This window comes from Drosophila biarmipes, chromosome X (genome assembly GCF_025231255.1).
Source record: "Drosophila biarmipes strain raj3 chromosome X, RU_DBia_V1.1, whole genome shotgun sequence".
Lineage (NCBI taxonomy): Eukaryota > Metazoa > Arthropoda > Insecta > Diptera > Drosophilidae > Drosophila > Drosophila biarmipes.
Window position 1 is genome coordinate 19,729,898 of NC_066611.1, and position 27,499 is coordinate 19,757,396.

Consider the following 27,499-nt stretch of genomic DNA (forward strand, 5'->3'; position numbering starts at 1 on the left):
TATCGAAAACGAAGGCGCTTTGACTGGCACCCCGGATTAGTTAGTATTTAAATACTGGAAATCCCTGCGAAAACGCTTGGCAAAATTGACCAAACACCGATAACAGCCCGTTATCGGCACCGTCTCCTCTCTTCCACCCGGCGCCTCTGCCACTGTTAGGTTTCAATCCATCTTAACAGAGCTGTTAAAATCTAACAGTGGCGCTTACGTTGCCTACGTTATCTTACGTTGGCCTACGTTTGCTTACGGTTTCGTCCGTTTCAAACACTGAAAAATACAATGTTTTCCGATGTTTCGATGTTTTTCTCCACTCTAAGTTCGGCCAGTCAATTTTCCGAGACACAACAGCACAGGGTGGCTATACGCATTTTGTTGTTGTGCTGCGCGTTTTAAATTGTATTGTTATTTTTTTGTATTTTTTTTGGCTCGCCCGAGAGTTGTTTTGGACGCCGGCCGAAATGGCGGTGTGAATGCGATCGGATTTCAGTGAACTTGGAACGCGGATCGTAAACATACATATATTTATATGTGTACTGTACTGTGTGTGTGTAAGCAACACCACACCAACGCAGGCGGAGAACTGAAAATGTGCGTGTGAGAGAAAGAGAATTTGGTGTTTTTCTTTCGGCTATGGCGGAAAATGAGGAAAATCTGTGAATCCTGGCTGAAAGACACGGGCTCATCATGAATATATTGCAGAAAATCGGTCAGTATTATGCTCCCACTTCGCTGCTCTTGCGCTCTCTCTTTGCGACTCCTTGGCTTTTCCTTCTCCTTTGCCTTCGCCTTCCAATTTCCACAGTTTACCGTTTCGTTTACACACATTCCTCCTGTCTTGCCTCCCGTTCCATCCCCCTCCGACCTCCCTTCCATCCTCCCACGCCTTTTGTTGTTGTTGCTGGTGCTGCTCGTTTTGGGAGCTGTCAACAAGTCTATTTTTAGACTTTTAGATGCTGCAGTTGCAGTTGCGCCTCTTCCTCTTGCCCTTCCAGAAGTGTTAAACATTTTCCATTTTCATTTCCTCTTCCTATTTTCATTTTCTCGTTCCTCCTGCCCCCTTCCCCAGAAATTCCTCCTAAACTTGCATGGTTCGGAACCTGGATGAAGGCTGCGTTTTAATTGGAATTTATCCTATTGTCTTGACTTCGTCTGTAAGGCCACTGCCTATGGGATGCCCAGCATCCATATGGATGCATATCTAATAGTCATTCCAGGAAGTACCTGACCACCGCTTACCTTGCTCTTGTCCTGTGGAAGTCGCAGTAATTAAATGGAAGTTCTGGGAAAATGCTACATGGTTTTCCCCGTTTTATTTGCAAAGTTATGATGATTTCTGGAAATTTATATTTTGTATCCTGCGGATAGTCAGTTTGCCATTCTGGGGATTGCAAAAAAGTAGGCTAGTATTTTGGATACTGTGTTTGCACTAGCCTTGCACTCTAAAGGCACTTTTCACCTTTCGCCTTTGGTTAACTGGCAAAAGGTGGCCTTTTCCCGGAAGAAGATATTAGAAGGCTGCTGTCCACTCGTCAAATATGTGATTTCCCGGGAAAGTCTTTCTGCTGACCGTTTCCATGCACTTTAGACCTGCATCCATAGAGAGTCGTTATTAATTTCAATTACTGGCTTTTGGTTTTTGGACTCTGCTCTGCCGAAATCTATCAAAAACAGGCCTTGTTTCCCGGGAAAAGCACAAGAGGGCATCTCTCCAACCAGCCAAGCGGATTCTGCAAAATGCAGACTTCGTTGGGTCCTTTGTTCGGTCTGATTTTACCTTCTATTCTATCTATTGGTTTTCTGGAAACTGGTATATTAATTAAATTCATCAGCGGCCTTGTCGATTCGGGATTATCCTGTTGATTCCGCTTAAACTCGCACAGCCGAACAGTGATTTGCCGAAAATTGCATATTGACTTTCACATTTTAATTGGTTCCCGGGAGCGGGAGATGGAGAAGGAGCCTTCGCCGCCCACCTGGGCACTATCCTGTTGATACTGCCTAAGTGAAACTGTAAGCAATCCGGACTCTAATTAATGCTTGCATAATGCACGGTGCAAGTGCATATTGACCCCGATCCCGCTGGCCGTTTTAATTAATTCCGGGAAATCGCACTGCCTGCTGTCTAGCTTCCACTCTTAATTGGACTTTTGTTTGCCTCGCCATTATCCTGTTGATTCTGGTTCAATGCGAAGGCAACTCTTTGCTCTTAATTAATGAGCGCAGCTCCGATTTCGAGGAAAATGCATTCGAACTTGTTGCTGGCTGCTCTGCTAGCCCGGTGAACTTGCCCTTACAGGGCTTTTTATTCGCATTTCGTTAATGTTTCTGGGGTCCCGCCTAAAGGCCACATCAGTGGGTTTCTCTAAAGGGATGCAAATACTTCATTATTAAATTTCCAATTTTATTTGGTGTCCCCTTGATAGTGCGTATGAAAATATTGTAATTCCACGTTCTGTTATTTTTTGCCAGAACAAAAAACTCCCTGTTTCGTGTGTGGATTTTATTGTTCTGGCCTCACTTTTGTTGACTTTTGTTTGGTAAGAGCACTAATTGTCATTTCAAAAACCCAACACAATTTTGGACAACGTCTGCCTTTCTTTGTGTGCTCAGTGCGTTCGGTGTTTACCTTTTTTAGCGAGTGCAAAATCTAAGAGTCGCCAGCTGACTTGAATGTTTCCATTGGCCCGATAAGAGCCTCTTGACGATGATAACGGCCAGAGGCTGTCACACTCGCTGCCACTAGCCTAGGACTCGACATGGCCCAAGATTATAATCCTTTCTTAAATTAAATAGCTTACATTTTTGTAGAACAAAGATAGATAGATAGATAATATATTAGATTATCAATCATAATAATACTACTTATCAGATTCAGATAATAGTTATAAGTTTTCAAGGAATTATATCATGACAGTAATGCCATATAAGAGGACTTGACTTAAATAGCCAAACTTTGAGTTACTATCCTTATAGGTTCCTTTCAAAAGCCTGGTTTGTATTATCTTATTATGGAAGAGCATTGTAATTCTTTTTTTTCTAAGACCATTAAATGTTATCATAATGATTTTGAAGTGCAGTTAAAAACGCCAAAATATGAGCGCATTATGGAATCTAGAAGTGCAGTTTTGGGTTCCCTACTGGAAACCATTGGAAACACGAAAAAATCTAACATGAAAATGGGCTAAAATTTTGACCATCTTGTAAGAGGTAAATTTTAATGCAGGATGTTAGAGAATTCAACCACAAATTCAAAGAGGTATCCCACGTCTAAATCGGGATACAATTACTGAAGTTATGGTATCTAGAAGTGCAGTTTTGGGTTCCCTACTGGAAACCATTGGAAACACGAAAAAATCTAACATGAAAATGGACTAAAATTTTGACCATCTTGTAAGAGGTAAATTTTAATGCAGGATGTTAGAGAATTCAACCACAAATTCAAAGAGGTATCCCACGTCTAAATCGGGATACAATTACTGAAGTTATGGTATCTAGAAGTGCAGTTTTGGGTTCCCTACTGGAAACCATTGGAAACACGAAAAAATCTAACATGAAAATGGGCTAAAAATTTGACCATCTTGTAAGAGGTAAATTTTAATGCAGGATGTTTGATAATTTAACCAGAAATTCAAAGAGGTATCTCAAGTCTAAATCGGGATACAATTACTGAAGTTATGGAATCTAGAAGTGCAGTTTTGGGTTCCCTACTGGAAACCATTGGAAACACGAAAAAATCTAACATGAAAATGGGCTAAAATTTTGACCATCTTGTAAGAGGTAAATTTTAATGCAGGATGTTAGAGAATTCAACCACAAATTCAAAGAGGTATCCCACGTCTAAATCGGGATACAATTACTGAAGTTATGGTATCTAGAAGTGCAGTTTTGGGTTCCCTACTGGAAACCATTGGAAACACGAAAAAATCTAACATGAAAATGGACTAAAATTTTGACCATCTTGTAAGAGGTAAATTTTAATGCAGGATGTTAGAGAATTTAACCACAATTTCAAAGAGGTATCCCAGGTCTAAATCGGGATAGTATAGTATTCTTACCAATCCCTAATAGAGTTTGGGCCAAGAAAGTTGATGGACTTTTTAAGTTACCAGGTATTAATACTATCACTTCCTAGGTATAAAGATCAGGTGGAGCTGGAAAAGTAGCTAAGCAGTCAAATAAATAAGTTTACTTGTAAATACATACATTATTCTTATATATATTGGGATGTTCCAATAGGGAACTGCCTCGTTCATGTTACATCATTATAGCAGTAGGAGTACTAGCATTTCTAGAGTTATAGGAGCACTTTTGTATATACTTGGGATGTATTGTTCATGTCATATCATTATAGCACTCAGTATCATCGCTCCTAGAGTTTTAGGAGCAGGTGGAACTACGAGAGTAGCTAGACTGTCAGCTCTGGCGCCGCCTGCTCTGCCCAGTGGCCGCGCGATTAGATTGTAAAAGTTGTGCGCTCGCAGCTCATCGCTTACGGCTCGTACCGCTCACCTCTCACCGCTCGCCGCTTACCGCTCAGTGGCTCGGCGGTTGGTTGTGCTGGGTTTGCCTTTGCTTTCGATGGGTTGGGTTGAGTTGAGTTGGGTGGCTCAGCTCGGTCGGTCAGTCGCACGCGAAATTTTCACAACAACGGTGTGTGGCCGCGGAAACCGAAACAGAAACAGAAACCGAAACCAAAACAGGAACACCAAGTATTATCGAGTCAAGTTGAACAAATGAAAAGCTCGTGATTCGCACTGCCTATGTGTGCTTGTGATGTCGTGTAGGGGCGATCCCCGAAACCATTGATTCATTCAGTTTTTTTCAAGTGTCTGCTGTGCGATCAGTGATCAGTGATCGAAAAGCGATCGATGCGGGCCACAAATTGAGTTGGAGTCGTTGATGCGTTTGCTCCAATTCCAATTCCCATTCCCACTCCCAGTCAAACAATAACAAAAGGCCGGCCTCTTCATAGAGGAGGTGTGCGGTGTGCGGTGTGCGGTGCGCGGTGTGTGTGTGGCATTTCCATCGATTTCCGCCCCGTCAACGAAATGCGCGTTCTCAACACGGAGCTGCGCCTGCGCTTCAAAAATCGCAAACCGCGACCCTTTAATCGCGCTGCCAGTGCCGATGATGCGATGGATCTGGGAACTGGAACGGGGATTGGGATGGGGACTGCGACGGCGACTGGGGCCACGACCCCCTCGACGCCCCTCGACCAGCGCCTCAATGGAGCCACCAGCATGCGTACGTATTGTGAATGAGCGGGCACTGAGAGAAAACGGGATCTCATATATAAGAAAGGTTGTAAACACGGTGCCGAGCAAGTGTAATCTATAGATCCGTACTATCATCAGGTCATATATCTTATATTACAAGATTTATGTTTTGTAATAAGTGTTATAGTATACATAAACACCCAGGCATATATATATGTGTGATATTAAAGCACCTATCCTATTAAAAACCCATGTGATTCGATGACTAATGAAACTTATCCCCTGTCGTTGTCCACTTGCAAATTTGCTTTTCCACCATCAAGTGGCTTAATTATGTTCGTAAACTGCAAAATAATCTCCTAGGATTAACAACTAACTAGCAACTCGTAAAAATTGCTGCATGCTGAATGCTTGTTATCTGGACCCACAGGTGGTTAGGTAATGTTTCTACCTGCACTTGCATGGGTTTCATCAGAGGGCTTTTTTATAACTATTGTCTAGACAGACTTACCTAATGTCAAGCGTAGGATTTGAACAGGTAATTACTGCGAATTTGCTGCATAAATAAATACGTTTTCCAAGCGATAATTCAAAGGTTAACAAACCAATTTATCATGTTCTTATCGCGGGAACTGCCCCACCTGATAGCCCTTTTTGGGTGGAGTTCTCGTGTAGATAAGTTTCAAGATCAAAGTCACGAAACAAGATCGTAGCAAAAACCTAACGAGCTGGTGGCACTTGTTTTTCCATGTGCATTTTTGTGTGCAATTCGAACAAACAAAACAATTGCCAGTGCCCAGTTTTGAATTTTCAGTTTTCCGCTTCCAGTTTGCCACTTTGCTAGTAGTTTTCATTTCCAGTTGAATGTGTAAGTGGCCTTGAGCTCGGGACAGAGACAGGAACACCTATGTAGAGAGAGATAGCTCTGTGGAATGCCGATGTGGAATGCGATCGCTCGTCGAGATAATAGAATAATAGCCACGACGGACAAATCATCATTTTTATCATTCTCAGCCAGCTGCAATTGCCTCAAATTAGGCGAGCATAATCGGCCAAATGGCCAAATGGATCGGGGTCCAAAGCGGAAGATGAATCAATTGCCGATAGATTGGGCCACCGACTTATTGAGATATATTACTTACAGAGCTGAACATCTTTTCAAAGTGATTCAGTTAAAGTTGGAAAACCCTCAGCGTCAATTCATATGTTTCATGACGAAAAACCAGTATGAAAAGTCTTACTAGTTTGCAAGTGGTTCAGATCTCTTACATATATTACATAGATTAATACAGGATGCTGGGCCACACAAAGGGTCTTACAAGTTTGTATTTTAGTGGCTCAGATCTAGAAAGGTATATTAGATGGGTGACTCGTTGACTTATGGCCCAATACAGGACCGTTTTCGGCTCCAGGCTCCCCAGACATTATGTATAATACACTGGGTCTTGGATGTTCCTAGCCCGATCGGATATCTAGCCCACCGCGACGGTATCTAATCTAATCGCCGGCCCCATGCCTGTGTCAGCACATGTCCACATTGTTGGGATTGCCAGCGCTTCGGATGTTTCTAAGTGGGCACGATGGGTTTGCCCACGACATTTTGGCATGCCGCAAACGAGTGAGAAAGCATTCTCCAACCGGCGAGGTGGATATGTAAATGCGAATGTAAATGGAATTGGGAATTTTGTATACATGAAAAGGGTTTTGTTTAATTGTTGTTGATTGAACAATTTCGTGTTGGCTTTCACTGCACTTTCTAACTGGGAGAAAGGAGGCGGCCGGAGGGGGAAGCTGTTGACGGGTCACCTGTTGACACAACTCGCATTTAGATGAGGCACCTGGGGCAAGTAACTAACCTGGTCTAAAACTTTTGAAAAATTTTAAAATATTTTTAATTCTTGAGGAAAGAACCATATAAAAACAATATCTACTCTAATTTTACAAAGCCATTTTCACCCAATTTAAATCTAAATTTATTTCACATGGTTACTTCTGAAATGTGATTTATGCACAGTCCTTTCCACGGAATTCTTTGATTTGTGATTGGACGTAGGTAGTGTTTCAGTCGGGAATATAGTGCGGCTGCCGGCTGTCACGTATTTATAAATAGTTATAATGCCGCAGGAAACAGTAGATTATTTCTGTTCATCAGAGACGCCCACTATAAATCAATAACCAACAGGGAAAACTTTTCCTATCACTCATTAGCACGGGGAAAACATATAATGCACAAGCTATTTCGGGGAAAACTACCTTTTGTGGAAATAAATCCAGCTTTTAGGTGGAAAAATATGTGCAAGGATAGAAATTAAATGGAATATCAACCAGAAAAGTCGCACCCACTCGTACCAATTGCTCTTTGTATTGTCCCTGAAAATATACACATATGCCCGGGTTGAAAACCGATTCCGTGGAATAAACATTTTTCCGAGCGTTTGTTTGTCACATTCAGGCCAAACAAAGGCGCACAAGTGTCGGGAATTGATGGCTTTGTGGCCAGGACACCAAACGGAAGCACGGCGAGCGCCGGGAACCGAGAATGGAGCAGCAAGAATGGAGAGTCCTGGTCAAAGGAGAATTGCGATTCCGATTTCGATTCCGTTCCTGGGAATAATATGCGTCCGCTTGCGGCTGATAGGTGACATGCGATGCGGAATGGCAGGTCAATGGTTACCGGGAATTGGCTCGATTGCCTCCTCCTGACCCTGACCCTGACCCTGACCTTAAAGAAGAAGCCACGGGGGCGTCTCTGCAGCTCTCAGTTCTATTCAGTTGGGTGCCATTCTATTCATGGGACCGGCCGACTGCAGGAGAAGGGCGCAAAAGCTCTTAATTGACCAAGTCAGTGTCCGCCGACAGATGCCTTTATTTCATTATATGTACATATATAGTCTTTAGACTCGCTCGAGTTGAAAATTATTTAATTGAAATGAGCAGCGATTAAAAGAGATAGCGGCGGAGTCAAAGGGAAAACGGCAAGTGGCAGTGTTTAAGTATAAATAGAATGTGCCTGTGCAGCTAAGTTGTTCTACTAATGGACGGTTGTTTGGATCTGACAAATAAAGGTGGTACTTTTAAGGCGTTATGTGTTTTTCGTGCTGAGCCACAGTCCTACCTTTTTAATATCAAGCGACTATATTAGTTCGGGGCCCCGCGCCAGAGAAATACTTTCGAATCAAGCATTCCCTTGGGGTCAAAGGAGATAAAGTTGGGAAAGTCATCATATCTTGGCCGGCATTTAATGGATTTAATCTGTGCGCGGTGTGTGTGTGGTCACAAGTGGTGGGCAGATGGTTTTCAGTGGCGCCCGAGTGAAATCTTGGCCGGGCTTACCTGCGGTGTTACCATTGTTGGATCTATGGTCACGTATGACATGGCGCTTTCCCGCTTTCCCTCTGGCCACTCAGCCCCCACAAGTGTTTGTTTATGTCAACTCGATTGTGGGCTTCTTTAAACTGTTTTGTGCTCGCCGCTCTGCGCTTTTCACTTACACAATTGCCATTCTGCACTTTTGCTTTCCTACGGATTTCATTTCGTTTTCATACACATAGTGTGCCCGGGTACATCGTCGCCAGCCCAACGCTCTATGTCATAATTGTTCACCTGGCCGCCCAGTCTCGCTTCCCCCTCACGTGGCTTTCTTCTCGGCTGCGAAACTTTCATTCTTCCACCGGTCTTTCTGCCTTTCTGGTCTTGCTTTCGGTCTTGCTTTCTGGCCAAGAGTATCTGAAGCGTGTCTATTGGACAGTTACATTGTTGCAGTTGCCTCGAATTGTCTGTGAGGGGCCCCCTTTGTGTACTATTATAACAACACAACCACCTGCTTGAATTGAATCGAACTGAACCGAAGATTTCATTCGGCGGTGGGCCATTCCATTCGAAAGTGAAAGAGTTTTCATTGAGAATTGAGAAACCCAAATTAATTGCAGGGTATTCACCCGGCCCAATCACTTTAAACCGTTTCCCTTTAGTCCATAATCAGATTTATGGAGGCGATTAATTTGCACAACTTACGGTGGATAACAAAAATAAGAGCTGGTGATTAATTATCATTGTGGTGCTACGGGAATACGATCCCAAGATGTTGGGATTATAAATAGTTATATTGGTGGTATAAAGGCTTTACAGCTGCCGATAAAGCGAAGCCCCCAATAGGTATTCGCTTCAGAAGAGATATTAAAATGGGATGCAATGTCAATAATAGAGCGGAATATTAAAGTATCCTAACTGCTTCGGGTTCCCGAACTTTGCATTTCCTTGCTGCTCATTTCCTGGATCAGCGGAGTACCTAGTTGGGCCCCTAGTTTTCCCATCTAGTGTCTGAAGTGGGGCGGTGACACCCAGGCACCCACGCCACTCACAACCACTCACGCACAGCAGTTACAGCAGGCGACATCGTCACCGTCGTGGTCACCACCATATCATCGTTCCGTCACCGTCACCGTCGCCGTCATCGCTTCCAATTCTCCATAGGCTTCTCAGCCCCGTTTCGCTGTCGCTCGCTTCTCTGCTTGTGGAGTAGGCGTTAAAAAAAGAGGAAGAAGCCCCCAAACACCCCTTCTACACAGTGAGAAAGAAGTCGTTCCGAGAGGTAAACAAACGGCCAGCGAAAGTTTAAAGTATCGGCAGGGCATTCTTGTTCTTACATCAACAGAAAATCGTTTTGTATGTTCTGTGAAGGGGGAACGATACTTAAATAGGTCACGCACTCTCCTGCATGGCGAGAAAAGCCGATTCTTTCACACTCCCTGATTTGCTCTTATATTATATATTTGAGAATTAAGAAGGGAGTGTTAAAAAATCAAGGGAAGTGTAGTACTTCCCTATAAGGTTGATTTACTAAATGCAAGAACTGGGCTCCTATTTTTAGAACTTTGAATAGTATTATGGGGCTGCGCTTCCAAGAATGAATCAGGAACAAGGCGAGGTCAGTACAAGTTTGGAAATAATTTCGAGCAAACACAACTGAGGAGCAATTATGTGTAATAATTTATATTCGTCATATGCTGGGCAGCTTATCGGTTTCTGAGTAATGGTTTCACCGAAAAACTAGGATGCAAAAGAGGCACATGCAAATTATTTTAGTGCGAGTTGGACTCTTCATTTGAGCAGAGCCTTTGTTCTCAGTGCGCCGAAAAATTTGTAGTTTCGTTTTCGTTTACGCTGCGTTGAGAGTTTTCTTTCCGTTTTTTCGTTTTTTTTCGATTTTGTTTTTTCTGGTTGTTTTTTGTTTGTGCCATTCCTCAGTTGTTGTCGCTGCTTTCGGGCTGTTTGTTTGCAGCGCATTATTAATTATGACGAGGGCCTGCTCAAAAGTTATCTAACCGTCGCCGGGAACGGACGAGCGGACCGATTTACGACGCACTCCATCGGCTAGGAACCCAAAAAAGCATAATATATACCTATACCCAGGCGGAAAGTATCGGAACGCAAGTGCCCATTTGCCTTTTCGTTCGTTTGCGCGAGGTGAAAAGTTAAATAATACACGGCGGCTGGAAAATTAGCAACGAAACACACACACACACACACACACACAGCACAGAAAACAAACGGGCGAAGCGACATTTCTCGAGTGAGTAATCGAATCGTAGGGGGGAGAGGCGAGGGCGAGGGGCAGGGTCGAATTATAAACCCGATGATGTGTAATTCAGCAATTCAATGGCATGCTGTCGACGGGCTGCCAATTGAGTTCTCCCGACTACAGAAACTACTTCGAAACCGTACAAGACGAAAACAAATGCACATGCCTGCTCGATGACAGCACCTGGGAGTGACGTCATCGTCAGGGGCGTAGCAGGGGGAGGGGGCGAGGGTGGGGCCAAAGGGGCAAATGGCCAAAGGTGAATGGGGAAAGGTAAAAGCACAAGAGTCCCCAACAGTTCCATTCTCGCACCCAGCATGTTGGAGCGCACTGGGAGAAATAATCGCGAAGTTAAGTCAGGAGACTATAAATATTCAACTGCCTATAACTTGCGAACCGAACAACATAGGGATACGTAATTGGAAAACCTGTAGAAAGTGCAAATTAATGTTGTATAAAAACTTATAATAACCAAGTTTGAATAACTGCTTAAAAAATGAGTACGACATGGCAAGTAAATAGTATTTAGCAATGTTATACATCACAAAAACCTTCAAAGCTTCTAATTTAAGTCAGCCTAAGATACTACCCCTTTTCTCGCAGTGCACCACATGCTGCCCACGCGTGTGGGTGTATGTTTGTGTACTATGCGATGCACTCTACCGGCATGAAAACCTGTCGTGATCACTTGATGACCCATGCCCATGCATAAATCAGAGACTGTCAAATGAAATGGAATCCACATGAGCCCTTCGCAGACACACCTGATTGTAAACTACACTGCGGAAAAATGCGTTATGATTTGTCCATACACAATTGTGGCTTAACAACCGATCATGAGGACCACCTCATGTTCCATTTTTAAATACAGCCGATTTGATCACCAAATTTGGTCACTTCGCTTCTCTTTGTGTAAATTAGCATGTGCCCGGCAATGTTAGCAGCTGAGAAGCTAACTTGGCACTAACAGGGACTTGCTGCGTTCCACAGCCGAGGTGAAGAAAATAGTATTTTTACTTTTTATTTTTTAATCTGTTAAATCAATAGGTAACGAAGATGTAGATTATTCCATTGCATCATCCAATATATTACAATTTGCTTAAGAGTAGATGACTTAACTACCACCTACCACCTACCAAGGAAGACGACATAGTTCCTTAACATCCTGTTACGTATCAAGTTTCCTATGAAGACCATCGATGATATTGGGATTTCGCCTTAAACTAACAATAGGTGGCCGAACAGCAGCTGAGATAGTTGGGCCAACAGATTGTCTGTTGAATTATGGTATAATGCGTGTATGCAGTAGTTCATCCCTATTGTTGTGACCAGCGGTGCTTAGGTCAAGCGAGTGGCGAGTTCATTGAAGCACTGCTTTAATGGCTGCTCAAATTGCTGCTCCTAATTAATACGTAACTAACTACTCGCTCCTCTGCACATTTCAGCCTCAATCGTTTAGTTATTTTACTACTCGACTTGAGATTGGGCTTTGTTGCTTTTAATGGGCAATTTGCATGGAAATTTGTCGCTTCTGTCGTTTGCTGCTTTGTTTTCCAACAGCTTATGTCATTTAGTTGATTTTGATTGCCCTGCTCAATGTGGAGCGGATTTTCTTTTTTCGCTGGGCACCCATATGTGCGTGCGGGTACATTATGTACGGGCACATGTGCTATGAGCTCCTATGTTCAGGAACTATCGCGATCGCGGCAGTTAGAAAGCATAGCATTCCAAAAGGCGAACTGAAATTCCTCGGCTCTGGTTTTATTTATGCGCTGTTTCTGTGTGCTCGTTCAGTCGTCATTTCGCACTTTGTGCGGTTTTGGTTTTATTTTCGTTTTACATTTCGCGATTTGCGGCTGCTCTCGCTAATAGGCCAACTCTCGGTCTCTCTATCTGCAAACTGGTTAAAACCATACACGGGGATAAACAAGAGTTCTCTGGCCCACAAACAGGTCTCATCTCTTCCCCGCCGAAATAAATGGGTTTTCTATATGTATTAAAACCGTTTCGGACTTTTGTTTTCCCGTAGCCAGAAGGGATAAAAACAATCGAGGCTATAAGCCAAGCTCTCAGAACTTGTTATTATAATACCTCTTTAAATGTGACACCGAATATTTGTTTTCACTGCATAATAACAATCACAGCAACATTGAAACTGGTCGGGAGATGTGGCGAGCATGGAGGGGCGACACTCGCAAATATTGGTCAAGTTTGCGGGCCCCGAGGACTTTGCATACACGAGCCAACGGCATTGCGATGATGCCTCCGATGATTTTATGAACGGTCTTCATTATCGTCGTCTCCATCGGGTGTGCCAATTACCGATTTCGGTGTCCACTCCTCCTCTCCGGCCCGACTCAATCCGATCGCTTTATTTGACAGTTGCTTTAAGTCTGCCTAGCCCAGTTTGCGGCTCCTTTCAGGGGCAGTGGAGCTTCGCTAGTTGGATCTGTAGTAGTTGGATCCCTTACCATATATGATATTAACAATAATAAAGTGACAAGTTAGAGTTGATGTGACTAAACGTCAGGATCTAAAGAATGCGCTTAACTCTGAATCAGTGGATCTTCTCTAGTTGGAACAATATATATAGTTTCCCTTACCATCTGTGATTACAATAAAATTTCCTTTTGCGGACTAATGTTATAACTTAGAATTGATGTGACCAAACATCAGGATCTGAAGAATTCGCTCAAATGAGAATCAGTGGAGCTTCTCTAGATAGTTTTACCTAAAACTAAAATAATATAATAATTTCTCTTACCACCTATCATTAAAACAATACTCCTTTTAATGGATTCGAATTTTTAGGTTAAAATTGATGTGACCAAACATCAGGATCTAAAGAATTCGCTTCTTCGTCGCTTCTAATTCTCGTTGGTTGAGATCTACTGCCTTGACTCTCGTGGCGTGTGCCTTCTTTTCGGTGTTTTTTCTTCTTTTGGGCCAGAACCAGAACTGAAAGCACCTCTTGATCGACTCCAACCCGTCCAACCCGCTCGGTGGCTCCAAACCCGCTGGGTCCGTTGCCTGATCCAATTTCCTAATCATGCAAAGTGGCTCTCGACTCGATATTGCAGTCGCCTCCCAGTGATATCGGGTTTGGTTTTTGGGTCTCCGTCTGCTCTCTGCATTTCCCATTTCTGCGGTGTGCCAAATTAATTGGGTGAACGTGACTTCTAATGCTTCTAATGGAGTGGGTGCCAATGGCAAGGGAAGTGTTTGGGTGTATAAGCAATGCCCATTTCGGGCACTAGGTCAGAATTAGAAATGTTTGTGCAATTTTTGGTTCTTAGAAATGTTGTGAAACATTTCTTGATAAGCTTAGTAGGTCGGATTCGCTGGACCTCTTTTTATTCGATTCTCCAGAACTGTGCTGAACTGAGAAATTATTTGTTTTATTAAATATATTTTTTAAATTTCTGCTGTTTTGGTAAATGATAGTGTGTTTTCCTGGGGTTTTTAAAGACTTTTTGTAACTCTATTGTTGATTTACTGAATTTGATGACTGTATGTTTTTAATTTGTAAACATTTCCCAAATCATTTGTATAAAATTAAATTTATTCAACGTTTGATAAAACGCTTATGAGCTGTCATAACAGCTATGGAAGCAATCACAACTTAAGATCGGAAATGAAAAGTTGGAACGAAGGCATTTCGGGGAATTAAAATTTGTTATAAGCGCGAGGGAGGAACTGACCTTGATTTTCCCCACCATCGAACAGAATACCTAAACCCGGTAGTGATATTGTAATCCTTTTTATATTGCCATGGTCATAGGTCAGCATTCCACATTGACCTTAACCTTAGCCCAAGGTTTTGGGTACGCACCCACAACCTTAACTCACTGACCGGCGACGATGACTACCTTTCTTTTCAGCCGCTAGCCCGATCCACTCGGGTTTTTTCAGGTACTGGGGATTTTTTTTGAGCTTTTGTATGCCTTTGCTTACGATATTTATTTTTTGTTTTGTTTTTTATAAAAGTATGTATTTTGTTGTATTTACTTTTGGCGACGCCTTCGATTTTCGCCCATTTGCGCAGCAGCTAGTTCATTTCCAAGGCAAGTCACGAGCGGCACTTGCAAATTGAAGAAATCCGCCCAGAGTCGTCTCTTGGCCCCTTTGCCGCCCCCAAATACCGCCCCCACCACCACCCCAGCCCTGCGGCTCCTCGGCTCTTTCTCAGGTGTGCCAGCTGATTGATAATTGGCAGAGAGCTCTGCCGGTGGAGAGAGCAGCCTCCCAGGCGAAAGAGCCGCCAACCGCTGCCTGCACCGCAAGAAATCTAGAGCGACCGAAACCTGAGAAAATACAAAAAAAGTGAACAAGTATTCTCCTCTTGAACCAAAAAATAGGGATCAGTTCTAAACAGATATCGAATCAACCCTCCAAAATTTGGAATCTATATTACGGGTATTGAAAATCATTATCATTAATCAAATAAAGTATAGGGTTTTTAATTTAATTCGTAAGGAAGTATTTATCAACATATATGTAATCGAATTTATCGTAAATCAATAAAAATCGATTTGTATCGGTTAAATCAATCTCTAAGAAATCTAACCAATATATTAAAGGGCATTGAACCGATTAACGTTAAATAAATCAAGGAAAGCAAGGTATATTTTATCGATTGACTTTTAAGCGTAGCTGAATCTATCATAAATCAACCCAAGTCGATATTCATACTATCGAATAAGACCTTTAAAATATGGAATAATATTTAAAAACTTATTGAATTGATCCGGCGCAAATGTGAAATTTTGTACACCGCCTTGGCTATCAGTGAGGTGAATGTGTTTGGATTTTGTGTGATATTGAATATTGGGAGAAAGAGCGATCTGTGGCGAGAGCAGGAGAGATCAGGAGAGATGGCGAGAGGCCGATGGCTAGGTGGGCAAGTGCCATTTGGGGCTCTTTTCCTCGGCGGCTCTCGTGTTGCTGCCGTATCTGCTTATGTTGCTGCTGGGGCTCTTGCTGTTGCTGTTGCTGCTGCTATATTGCCATTGCTATTGCTATATTGCTAATGTGTTGCCATTGCCGTCGGCCGGTTAGCGGGTCTCCAAGACTCGGACACTCGCTTTTGCCAGGTCTTGTGCTCTTGCCCGCTTGCGGATTTTCATAGTTCAGTGCGCTTTCCAGTCGACAACGACAGCGCGAACGGACGACGACGACGGCGGCGACAGCTGACGACAGCAGCAACATCAGCCCCACCATCAGCATCAGCATCGCCCATCAGCCACAGAGCGGCGGCGGCAGCGTCTAAATATAATCATTTTTATTTGTGATTTATTTAATCAACATCTCACCCAGAGGCCAACCCGAGAGATTGGCGACTGCGGGGGCGGTGCGACAACGAGATAGATGGAAAATATCAAAGAAAAAAGCGGCAAATTGCTCTTGAAAGTGAAGGAAATTGCACAGAAAGTGCAGCAAAGTGCTTGCTTATCGGTTATCGGTGATTGAATCAATCAGCCTGTTGATATTAAAATGCCAAAAGTGCTGCTGGTGAATGGCGACTGATTAGAGAAGTGCGGAAGTCGTGTGTTGAAAAGGGAAGGAGGCTCTTACAGAGGATTACGTCTGAGATAGCACAATCCCGTTGAAGTAATGACACGAAAATTTGACTAAATAAATCGGAAAAATCGGTAATCGCCCTAATTGCTATCGGTTATCGGATAAAGTGTATCTTGGCTTTATTTTGCCAGAAAAGCATGATTGTAAAATATTTTAATCAGTGTTCGCTTTAAGCGCTTATCGGATATTGTTTTTATCAGTGGCCGAAACTTCCTTAAGTGCGTTTATGCCCAAATGGGCGAATGGAAAGTGAAATAATCAGTGTAAAACATGGCCCAAAAATGATTTTGTAATCGGCAATCGCTTAAATCAACAGTCTCATACGAAATTGATGTTGCTGCCGCTGCTATCGCTTATCGGTATTCGCTATTTGGTATTTGGTATTGGTGAAATCAGCCCGGCCGCGCGTCGAGCTGTCTTTGCTGTCGGCGCATTCGTTTTGGCCAAACATTTTAACCACAACAAATTGTTATGCGTTATGTGGACGCTGATGTTGCTGCATTAGCTGGCCATTATGCAATATGCCGCAGTTTGATGAATCTTTTTTGAGCGACTGCGCGCTGGCCGACCGCTGGCGTTTCTACTCGTACACGGTCAAGCAATTGCCTCCAAATCTGACTGCCAGTCCGAATCATGGACACCATCATCACCACCAGCGCCATCGGTGTCTGTGGAAGACACAGCGGCAGTCGTGGTCGCCGCGCGACGACAACAACAACCACAGCAATCGCAGTCCAAGCAGCAACAGCAACAGCAGCACCTGCAACATCAGTACCGGCAACACGTTGCATAGCATCAAATTCCACAGACGTCGCAAGCACAAAAAGCTGGCACGATTGGCGCTATCAACGCCAGCGATTCCACAGCAGATGGATGTGGATGTGGATGTGGATGTGGATGTGGATATGGCTGGGGCCGTGGATAGGGAGTTCGATATGGAGATGGACACACCTGTGCCGCTCAAGAATGCGGTGTGCCGTAAGTGAAAGCTACTCGCCGGGGTTTTCGCTTGGTGGGTGGTGGACTTCGGTTTTTTGGCCTCTACCGATCGCTGATCACTGACCGCTGCTGGGCCACTTAAAAAGTTCCAAATTATTCAAATGGCGGGGCACGCATGAACGATTGCGATGTGGGAATGGTGGGAATTTTCACAGCATCGGCTGTAATTATTCGACTTATTAACTGTGGAGAAAGAAACAACAAAATTTTTATACAAAATTTATTGAATTACTGAGTTTGCTAAAAGTATTATATACTTACAACAATTACTATATGCAGATAATTTATTCAGTGACTTAAAGTTATTCACTTTACTTGACCAAAAAAGAAGTGAAATAAAGGGGACCTAGTATACGTACGTTGCCTTATATTGCAGAAGATTGTGGCTCATGAATGAGGCAGCTTTTGATTTGTGATTTGGCATTCAAGAATGCTGCTCAGCGGGAAAGATTTTATGTTTGCCCACCAAACAAGTCATGAAAGTCATGGTTTAGAAATATAAAATAAATTTGAGTACAACATTTATTTGAAAAATGCTACTCCGTGAAAATGTTTTCTTCTTAGATTACTCAGAGTTAGTCTTAGCTCTTATCATCTTCGACCTATTCTGAACCTATCCTTAGAAAGATCTTCCTAAAAATTAGTATATAATAATAAATAGATTCCTACTCTATTAATCGACCCATCCTTTTTCATCAGACTTTTGAAAACCCATATATAGAGATAAGTTTAAAAAACACCGACTCATGGATCCTTGCTTTTGTTCCCCTTGCAGACGGCAGCATCAGTTCTCCGTCCACGCCCGGCACCTGTTCCAGTGGCATCGGAGTGGGCGGTGGCGGTTGCAGCAGCAGCAGCAACAACAGCATCAACAGCGGCGGCTACTCCGCCGCGTGCACCCCGCCACCACCCACGCACCACCATCACGGGCAGCTTCAGCAGCAGCAGGGAACGCCTGGAGGATCTAGTCGGGTCGGAGGAGTGGGAGGAGGGAGTGGAGTGCCGCCGGCACCACCCAGCGCCGGGTCGTCGGGCCACAAAAACAGCCTAAAGGGCACCAAGCTAGCGCGCCGGGCGCGCTCCTTCAAGGACGACCTCATCGAGAAGATCTCCCTGATGCGGACCACCAACAACACCCTGGGTCGCTCCCACTCGCCGCACAGTCCGCGCACCAAGCACGGCTCGAAGGCGCCGCCCACCACCGAGGAGGTGCAGCGCTCCACCCAGACGCTGGAGACGCACGTCAAGGACATTTCGAATGCGCTGAAGCACTTCCGGGATGTCATACTCAAGAAGAAGTTGGAGGTGTTGCCGGGCAACGGCACGGTCATTCTGGAAACCATTGCCAGCATGTACTCCGGTGGGTATCTCTACTTTAATTGGCGCCTCCACGGCTTGATTGACTAATCCTTTTCACTCACAGTGATCCAAACGTACACCCTGAATGAAAATAGTGCCATCATGAGCGGAGCCACGCAGCAGGTTTACCAGAGCCTGGGCAAGCTTATCAAACTCTGCGACGAGGTGATGCTCTCCGAGGAGAGCGGCGAGTGCGCCTCCCTGAGCAACAAGAATGTGCGGGAGGTCATTGATCTTCTGGAGGATGCCGTGCGGGTGAGTCATAGGCCCAGTCCCTGTAGACAAGCTTTTAATGCACACCTTTGTTCTCCCACAGAATCTCGTTACGCTGGCGCAGGGCAAGCTGAAGGAGCAGGATCAGTGCGCCTTTCGCTATAGCGGCTCTGGCTTGGGCGGCATCGGAGCTGCGGCCGAGATCATGGGCAAGGTCACCGCCTCGCCGGGAGTCATGAGTCATGTGCCGGGCACGGGCATTATGCGCGTCTCAGTCGCCGACTCGATTGGCCAGCGCACTTCGTTGCCGGACATAGCGCTCACACCCAAGGAGCGCGACATTCTGGAGCAGCACAATGTCAACCCCATGCGCGGCTCCCATAGCACCGAAAGCATCCTGCGCGACACGAGTCCACCGCCAAAGCCACCGCTACCCAATCGAGCCAGTAATCCGCCGCCTCTGCCCCCCAAGCGACGCAGTCAGCCCGTGGCACCACCGGGCGCCGGGCCACTGGGCTCCTCTTCGTCGACATCCACCTCCAATCAGGCCAGCCCGCTGCCCTACGGCCAGTCGACAAATATCAGCATCAACTCGGACCTGGACTGCAACATCTCGCTGCTAAACTATGGCGTGGATCGGTGAGTGGCCTCTGTGTTTGCTTATTATCCAGCCATAGTTAGTATCCATTTCCCCTGACAGCCTATCAGTGAGGTCGCGGTCCCCGGACGAGAATAGTCAGTGCTCCTTTGACTCGGCGTTGAATCACTCGCGGGAGGAGGAGGACCACCACCACCACCAACAACAGCAGCAGCAGCAGCTGAGGCCGTTTCCAAAGATACCGGGCATGCTGGACGAGGACATGGACAAGCTGGTCAGCTACAGTGAGTATTGTCGCCGCGCTGCGCCACCGCCCCCCTCACTCTGCCCAACCCAAGTGGTGGCCCCCACAACCAACGAATTCCGTATAGAATCCACCGCTTACGCAGGCGCCGCCATGGAGGACAAAGTACAGGCACCCCAACCGATCGGTGGTGGTGCTGGTATGGGTGGAGGAGTTGCTAGTGCCAATGCTGGTGCTGGCGCAACTGGAGGAGCTGGAGCAGCTGGAGCAGCCGAGGGCGGAGCTGCTGCAGCGGCTGGTGGCGGGGAGACTAACAGCAATCGCCACTCAAACGAATCGGGTACCCAGAACATCTATCATCGTACTTACAATCCCGCTTTACGTATAATTTTGTATCCGTTGCACCTGGCGAAATACACCCCTCCGATCCACTTAATGCGCTTTGTAAAGACGCCATTTTATTTTGTAAGGCTTTATACCATTAGAAAATAAGTTTGAGCACTCAGAGCTTTGGCCTTTGGGCCTTCTGTATATACTTCCCACACACATCGATAGCTGCTGTAAATAGTTTGACCTCCAACCTTTTCTTTATACCGCCTATCCTGCCCTTCCCACTTTCCCTGTGTATATTCTTTAATTTCCGCTTGGTTTTGGATTTGGCTTCCCATTCCCCGCAACGTATGCTAAGTTATGGCCTATTTTTAAACCTCTCTCTCCACCTTCCCCCGGCAGGTTTCGTCTCGATGCGCGAGTTCCAGAGTGTGCACTCCTCCACGAAGTCCTCCAGCAGCAATTCGGACATTGCGATATCGACGGCGGTGGGCAGCAGCATCCAGTACCAGCAGATTAGCCAGTCTGTGTCGCACAGTCAGCGGCAGATCTCGTCGAGCAGCAGCAGCTGCACCGCCACCAGCTGCACAACCAACAGCAGCAGCAGCGCCACCACCAGCACCGGCTATGGCAGCACCACCAGCGAACTGGAGCAGCAGCACCAGACGACGTCGACGACGAGTGCGTTGGTGGTGGCGGCGGATCTGGCGCCCGCCCTGCCGCCGAAGAGCGTCCAGAGGAGCAGTCTAACCCGCCACGAGTCGACCGGGGCCGGCGATGAGCTGGACGAGGCGCAGTCCTCCTCCTCCGGCTGGGCCAGCCACCGGAGCAGCCAGTCGGAGATGCCCGAGATGCGGCAGCTGTCGCCGCACCACCACCTCATGGGCCATCAGCACAGTGCCATCTGCAGCAGTCAGCTGCAGCACTGGCCCTCGAAGCACCACAGCCTGATCGAGGGCACCGGCAGCTGCGGCGCCTTCGACCAGCGCCACTTGGCGGACCAGGAGCCGCCGCCGCTGCCCATGAAGAAGAAGCACAGTAAGTCGGTTTGCCCACGATGCACACTCTACTTACATCGATTTTCCCTACTTTTCTTTCTTATTTTTTCCGTTTTCCTTTTGATTTTGGTTGCCCTTTGGTTGGTTCTGCATCTCCTCGTACCGTGTGTGTATCTGTATGTTCTGTTGTCTATATTGTGTATATTACGTTCATCTGATTTTGTATACTTTTTGGAACCGCCCAGGCCAGGCCGAGCGGTAAGTTAGTGGGTGTTTGTTGAGCGCATTCAAGGGCTTCCCTCATCACAGTCCCGTTTCGTATGCGGCATCCATCACACACCCATCGCACAGGCAACTCCATCTGAAGCTAGGCCCAGACAAAATCAGACGAAACACTCGCCACAACAATCAGACCTCCAATCAGTCAGTCAGTCAGCCCAGTAAACAGTCAATCAGTCAACAGTCATCACCTCCTATTGGTGGCCAGTCGGCGCAGTCCGTTTGTGAGATTCAGATTTGTTTGTTTCTTTAAGACCCGTTTTATTTATAGCACATACCACCCGCATTATCGCAAACCCCTTAGAAATGCTGGCGACAAGAAAGTTTGCCAAATTGTTGTACGCAAGAGTCTAACCCATCTAAATTATCGTTCCAACCAACATCTAGTGTTTCAAAGTGTGGCCTTTTCGGGTAAGTCTGTGTGTGTTACTAGAGGACCAACACGAAACAAAAACACTAAGCCAACTTTTGCTGCCAAATGCCAAAAACAAAAACCGAAACAAAAACGAAAACGAAACAAAATCACCCACAAAACAAACTTTTTCGACGCCCTTGGAGGGCTCGCAATGCTCTGTTTAACTCTCCACGGCACTCTATTTGGCTTAAATTAAGCTGTATTATAAAAAAAGATTCCTAAACCATTCACCGTCTGTTTCCTTGACTTATCCGACTAGAAAATATGCTGGGAAATAAGCGTACATGGAGTAAAGGAAACTATTTTTTATATCATAAATGAAGAAAATGTTTTAATCTTGAATCCTAAAGAAAAGAGAGATTTATTAAAGTAATTTCCTCTCAAATTGAGAATTATTGTACACGAACAAAATTTCTTGAAAAGCACATTTCCAAAAATTTAAAATTTTCTGATCAATTTAAGTTATTTTACTTTAAATGAGTGAGTCTATTGAGAATACGATTACTCAAATTGAGAACGTAATAATTTAAATATTTTTAGAATACATGTACTCATTTTGAGATCGTCATAATTTTCTCAGCATAAGAATATTTTTCAAGGGTTCTGTATTATTGCTCCTAGAGCTGTCAAAATGAGAAAACACCCGAAACAAAATGAATTCTAGAATTTCCCAAAATGTGTAATACAATTGGTAGCGTTTTTATGAGCACAAAGAAAACATGTGAATCCTTAATCCCAAAACCGAACCGCCTTGGAGAGAGCATTTCGAGTTCGCTGCAGGCTTCTCGCTCCGCTGTTAATTTCGCTGCTGCGCCGCTTTGGTTTTGACTTGGCGCCCGAGCAGCCACCTGTTTGCAGTTCCCGCTCGTAAGCCCTAGTCCTAGATTTAGTTATAGTTCTCTGGCTTCCCTTTCGCTCCGCCTAACCCACTGTGTCTCCTGTCCAACGTCCACATGTCCAACTATCTAAACCCCAAGAACCCGCTCTATATACCCCGCTGTGTGTTGTTAACCGTTCCTGTTACTGCTCGTTGTGATGCGACTCCTGTAGACCTGGTAAACAGACAACAGACCCCGACCCCGGTGCCTATGTGTAACCCACCTCTGTGCGCGGGTCCAAGGATCTAGTCCATCGATCGATCGGCTTAGTTTTGGTTTCTGTTCACCCCGTGCCAGTGATGACTTGCTAACGATCTGCCTCTCCCTACCGCACACAGTTCTGGCCTACATGGAGATCTGCTCGGCGTCCACGCGGTCCATCGAGCAGCACCGCCACACGGTGCATGCCTACAACATCAGTCGCAACCTCACGCAGAGCCAGACCATGAAGTGAGTAAAGTTGTATCTGGCAGCGACTGTCTGCAAATCAATACTAATGTGTGCTCCTCTTTTGGTATCACCCTCCCCTTAGCATCATGTCCGTGAGCAAGGAGCTGTCGCCGGAGCTGGAGATGCCGCCCGCCCTGCCGCCAAAGAACTACAAGCAGCGCATGGCGACAAACATGGGATCGTCGCCCTCGCTGCAGCCCATTATTGTGACCACGCCGCCGCCGAGTCCGAAGCCGACGCTGGCCGAGAACGGGTCGATGGGCAGGCCGGACAGCCGTATGGCCACCGTTTGCGAGGAGCTGCACGATGGTTTGGCCAGCGAGGACGCGATGCCGGAGCTCAGGTCGCCCGTGCTGGACAGCAATGAGAATGTTAGCGCCATCGACGACGGCCAGACCTTCTACTGCCACTCGCATCAGCTCCCCGGCGAGGTGGGCGTGGGCGAGGACGTGGAGAGTGTCGGTCAGCCGATTAGCACACCCCAATTGCTCGAGGAGGAGCAAACGGTGGTGCCTCTGCCAGGAGTCGCTGGCGACGAGGCTGTCAAGCCAGAGGAGGCCGCCGCCGACGAGGAGGTGGGGGAGGAGATGCTGATCAACATGCTGGAGGAGGTCAACATCACACGGTACCTGATACTCAAGAAGAGGGAGGAGGACGGGCCCGATGTGAAGGGTGGCCACATCGACGCCCTCATCGTGCACGCCAGCCGTGTCCAGAAGGTCGCCGACAATGGTAGGCATTCGCAGCGCAAGCAGAAGCGGCACATACATACCAAATCCCATTCGCATGGTCATTTACCCAACACCTCTGTTGTCTCTGTCCATTTCCATGCCGTTCGTGCAGCATTCTGCGAGGCCTTCATCACCACCTTCCGCACCTTCATCCAGCCGATCGACGTGATCGAGAAGCTGACCCATCGCTACACATACTTCTTCTGTCAAGTGCAGGACAACAAGCAGAAGGCCGCCAAGGAGACCTTTGCGCTGCTGGTCCGAGTCGTCAACGATCTAACGTGAGTTCCCGGTCCTGGGGATAATCAGGATTGAAACGGTGTCTAACAAAATTGTTAATCCTCCTGCTCACCTCGCCATCCAGGTTGACGGATCTCACCAGCCAGCTGCTGAGCCTGCTGGTTGAGTTTGTCTATCAGTTGATTTGCTCTGGCCAGCTCTACCCGGCCAAGTTGCTGCGCAACAAGTTCGTGGAGAAGGTGACGCTGTACAAGGAGCCCAAGATGTACGGCCTGAGCGGAGCTGAGTTGGGCGGAGCCGGTGGTGCAGCCGGATCGGGTTTAGCCGGGAGTGGTGGAGGCAGTGCAGCCGGCGGAGGAGGCGGAGCAGGCAACCAGCCTAGCCTGCTGGACCTCAAGTCGCTGGAGATCGCCGAACAGATGACGCTGCTGGACGCCGAGCTGTTCACGAAGATCGAGATACCAGAAGTATTACTATTTGCCAAAGATCAGTGCGAGGAGAAGTCGCCCAACCTCAACAAGTTCACCGAGCACTTCAACAAGATGTCCTACTGGGCGCGCTCCAAGATCCTGCGTCTGCAGGACGCCAAGGAGCGGGAGAAGCATGTGAACAAGTTCATCAAGATCATGAAGCACCTGCGCAAGATGAACAACTACAACTCGTATCTGGCGCTGCTGTCGGCCCTGGACTCGGGTCCCATAAGAAGGTGGGTCCAGTATAATGGAAATGTAGTGATTATCCTGAATATATATGTGACCTCTTCTCCCCTAGACTGGAGTGGCAAAAGGGCATCACCGAAGAAGTGCGCTCGTTCTGCGCCCTCATCGACTCCAGCTCCAGTTTTCGGGCCTATCGCCAGGCCCTGGCCGAAACCAATCCGCCCTGCATACCCTATATGTAAGAAGGCTGCTATCCTCGATAACCCCTAAACCTATGCCAAACTAACGAGCTCGTTTTGTTGCAGCGGCCTGATTCTGCAGGACCTGACGTTCGTGCATGTGGGCAACCAGGACTACCTGTCCAAGGGCGTCATAAACTTCTCTAAGCGCTGGCAGCAGTACAACATAATCGACAACATGAAACGTTTTAAGAAATGGTAATCTATCTGCATGTAAAGCACCCAAGATCTGAGCTAACCCGATCCTCCCACAGTGCCTATCCATTTCGACGCAACGAGCGCATCATACGCTTCTTCGATAACTTCAAGGACTTTATGGGCGAGGAGGAGATGTGGCAGATATCCGAGAAGATCAAGCCGCGCGGCCGTCGCCCAGTTAACTAGTAGTCTTCAGCAGCAACAGCAGAACACCAATATTATATATTACAGAATATATACGTATACAAAACATTAATTAAACAGTGCAAACGGTTGCCACGTCTGGGAGAAGCATCATCGGGAGCAGCCGACAACTATTCTAATGGGTCTGAGCAATAATGTTCGCTATTCTCTGTCTATATATATACAATTATACAAGATATCTAGCTATAGTTACCAGCCGACGCCGGGTCGGAAATACATATACTTACATAAGATATAGCGATTCAAAAACGGATGCGGATGCGGACACCCGTAGCCGCAGCCGCAGCCGCGTACAAATACGAGCCGATCTGTAGTTTAACTATTAAGCTCTAGACAGCTAAACTCCCCACCAATAATCGAGTCCCTATCTACAGGTCCCAAGAGTTTTCACGGACTTTTGCCAGCACTAGAACACCAACTTAAGACCACCAGAGACAACCAATCAGCAGAGAAATCAGCAACTTTCGCTTTTGTTTTGAGATCTCTTTTTACACAAGAACACAACGAATTTTTGGAAAGCGAGCTACGCGCACGTGGGCGTAGAGGCCAACCGACATCTATATTCGACTTCGAAGATACTTGTAGCGTATCTCGGACTCTGAATCGATGCAATCCACGAGCAGGACACCAAGCGAAAGCCACCAAGCACAAAGCGCGTATATGCAACTCTCTCAAGCAACCAATATTAAATACCCTGTGTGTTAGAAGTTACTGAAAAGGAAAATGAAAATCAACTCGAAACCCCGAAAGCGAATTCGGATTTCAGAGTGCGGAAAAACAGAAAAACAGAAACCAGAAGCGGTGTCGATCAAATCAATCAAAAATCAAATCAATCATTTCGCGACTCAATTAATCGAAGCAACTTTTAAAGTTACAAAAAAAGAAACAAAAGAAAAACGAAAAGATAACCCACGGGAGATTACCTAAATTCAATTTGCTTTTAAATGTACGACTAACATAAACAACATATTTATGGGCATGTAATAATAGTTCTAAATAAAGCTTTTGACTCCTCCTTTCGATTCTGCAAGGAATAAATTTATTGATACTGATATTGCGTGTAAAAACATTAAGCTAGAGACTATTCTGGAGCAGAGTGAAAGCTGAATGAAAGCGAAACTGAATCGACCTCAGTTGCTTTTACTAGGCAGCGCGCTGTCTCGTCTGAAAACATTGTCTTCTTATTTAGCAATGGGAAAAGAAAAAAGGCTGCTTACTTGAAGAATTTAATTCCCGGTCACCATAGCCATTTACTATACTAGAGAGTGAATATTCATTTGTGTTAAGTGAGTTCGGTCCTCTTTTTGCTGCCGCTTCCGCTGCCGCTGGCGCATAAATTATGTTTACTAAGCTAACGACCTAAGGATAACACTGTATTCGTTTTTTTCTCCTATTTTTAACTAAATACTTTGTATATGTAGAGAAAATTTTCAATTGTAAATGTATTTGTAACTAAATGTTATGCGTGTACTCGTAAGAAGAATGAAAATAGCTACCACAATCAATGTATTTTTCCTTTAACCGCAAAATGACTTTTTACTGGGGAGTGGGATGGTATGCAAATTATACGTCCTTATGAATTTCCAGGAGTTCCTACCAATTTTGCAACTGATTTAAGCAGCTATAAGCCAAGGCTATATTTTAAGAAATTGATTTTTGACCGAATAACGCATTTTCAGCAGGGGCTGTCTCACCTTTTTTTTTCAAAAATTTTTATTTTCAGATTTAAATGCCAGTTGATTGGGAATTTTATTGCGAGCTCAGCGAGGTATGAAACTCCTTTTTCTGGCGCCATTTCGCAGTTTACCGACCAAAATAGTGGTATTTTTGGACAAAAAATGGGAGTAGCATTCTCTGCACGAAAAATACGTTTTTTCATCCGGTTTTATCTCTATAATTTCGTCAAATCAAGGCGCACAACAAAAAGCCGACTGTCTTGGGCAGCTTAAAATCTAGGCTAACGATCCCCGCCACTTTTAAGGAAACTTATTTTTTGACCAATTTTCGTTTTTTTTCGCCTCACGTTTTTGTAGCGAAAATCCGTCAAAAATTAAGGTTTTTCGGCTTAAATGTCACTCGATTGGGAAT

At 45.6% G+C, this 27,499-nt stretch overlaps 1 protein-coding gene across 10 annotated transcripts; it reads left to right on the top strand.

Moving 5' to 3' along the window:
* Nucleotides 1-326: 326 nt before the first annotated feature.
* LOC108023420 (guanine nucleotide-releasing factor 2) lies at nt 327-26,932 on the top strand. Of its 10 annotated transcripts, none has more exons than XM_044093675.2 (15): nt 327-706; nt 18,152-18,736; nt 18,800-18,990; nt 19,052-19,587; nt 19,649-19,830; nt 19,936-20,130; nt 20,523-21,158; nt 21,785-21,808; nt 23,029-23,140; nt 23,223-23,872; nt 23,984-24,152; nt 24,236-24,817; nt 24,883-25,008; nt 25,076-25,207; nt 25,264-26,932. In XM_044093675.2, exons 1-15 carry the CDS (start codon nt 685-687, stop codon nt 25,391-25,393), a joined length of 4,272 nt encoding a protein of 1,423 aa, XP_043949610.1. In that variant the 5' UTR covers nt 327-684; the 3' UTR covers nt 25,394-26,932. The 10 variants fall into 10 exon arrangements, with proteins under 10 accessions (XP_043949610.1, XP_043949609.1, XP_016948389.1 ...); XM_044093674.2 differs by lacking the exon at nt 327-706 and adding an exon at nt 4,594-5,244; XM_017092895.3 differs by lacking the exon at nt 327-706 and adding an exon at nt 16,021-17,355.
* The last annotated feature ends 567 nt before the right edge of the window (nt 26,933-27,499 follow it).

Coding starts and splice junctions, on each gene's coding strand:
- LOC108023420 (XM_017092895.3), top strand. CDS start 16,899: ATGCCGCAGTTTGATGAATCTTTTTTGAGCGACTGCGCGCTGGCCGAC. Junction 18,737..18,799: donor CATTGCCAGCATGTACTCCG/GTGGGTATCTCT, acceptor TTTCACTCACAG/TGATCCAAACGTACACCCTG. Junction 24,153..24,235: donor CGAGTCGTCAACGATCTAAC/GTGAGTTCCCGG, acceptor CTCGCCATCCAG/GTTGACGGATCTCACCAGCC.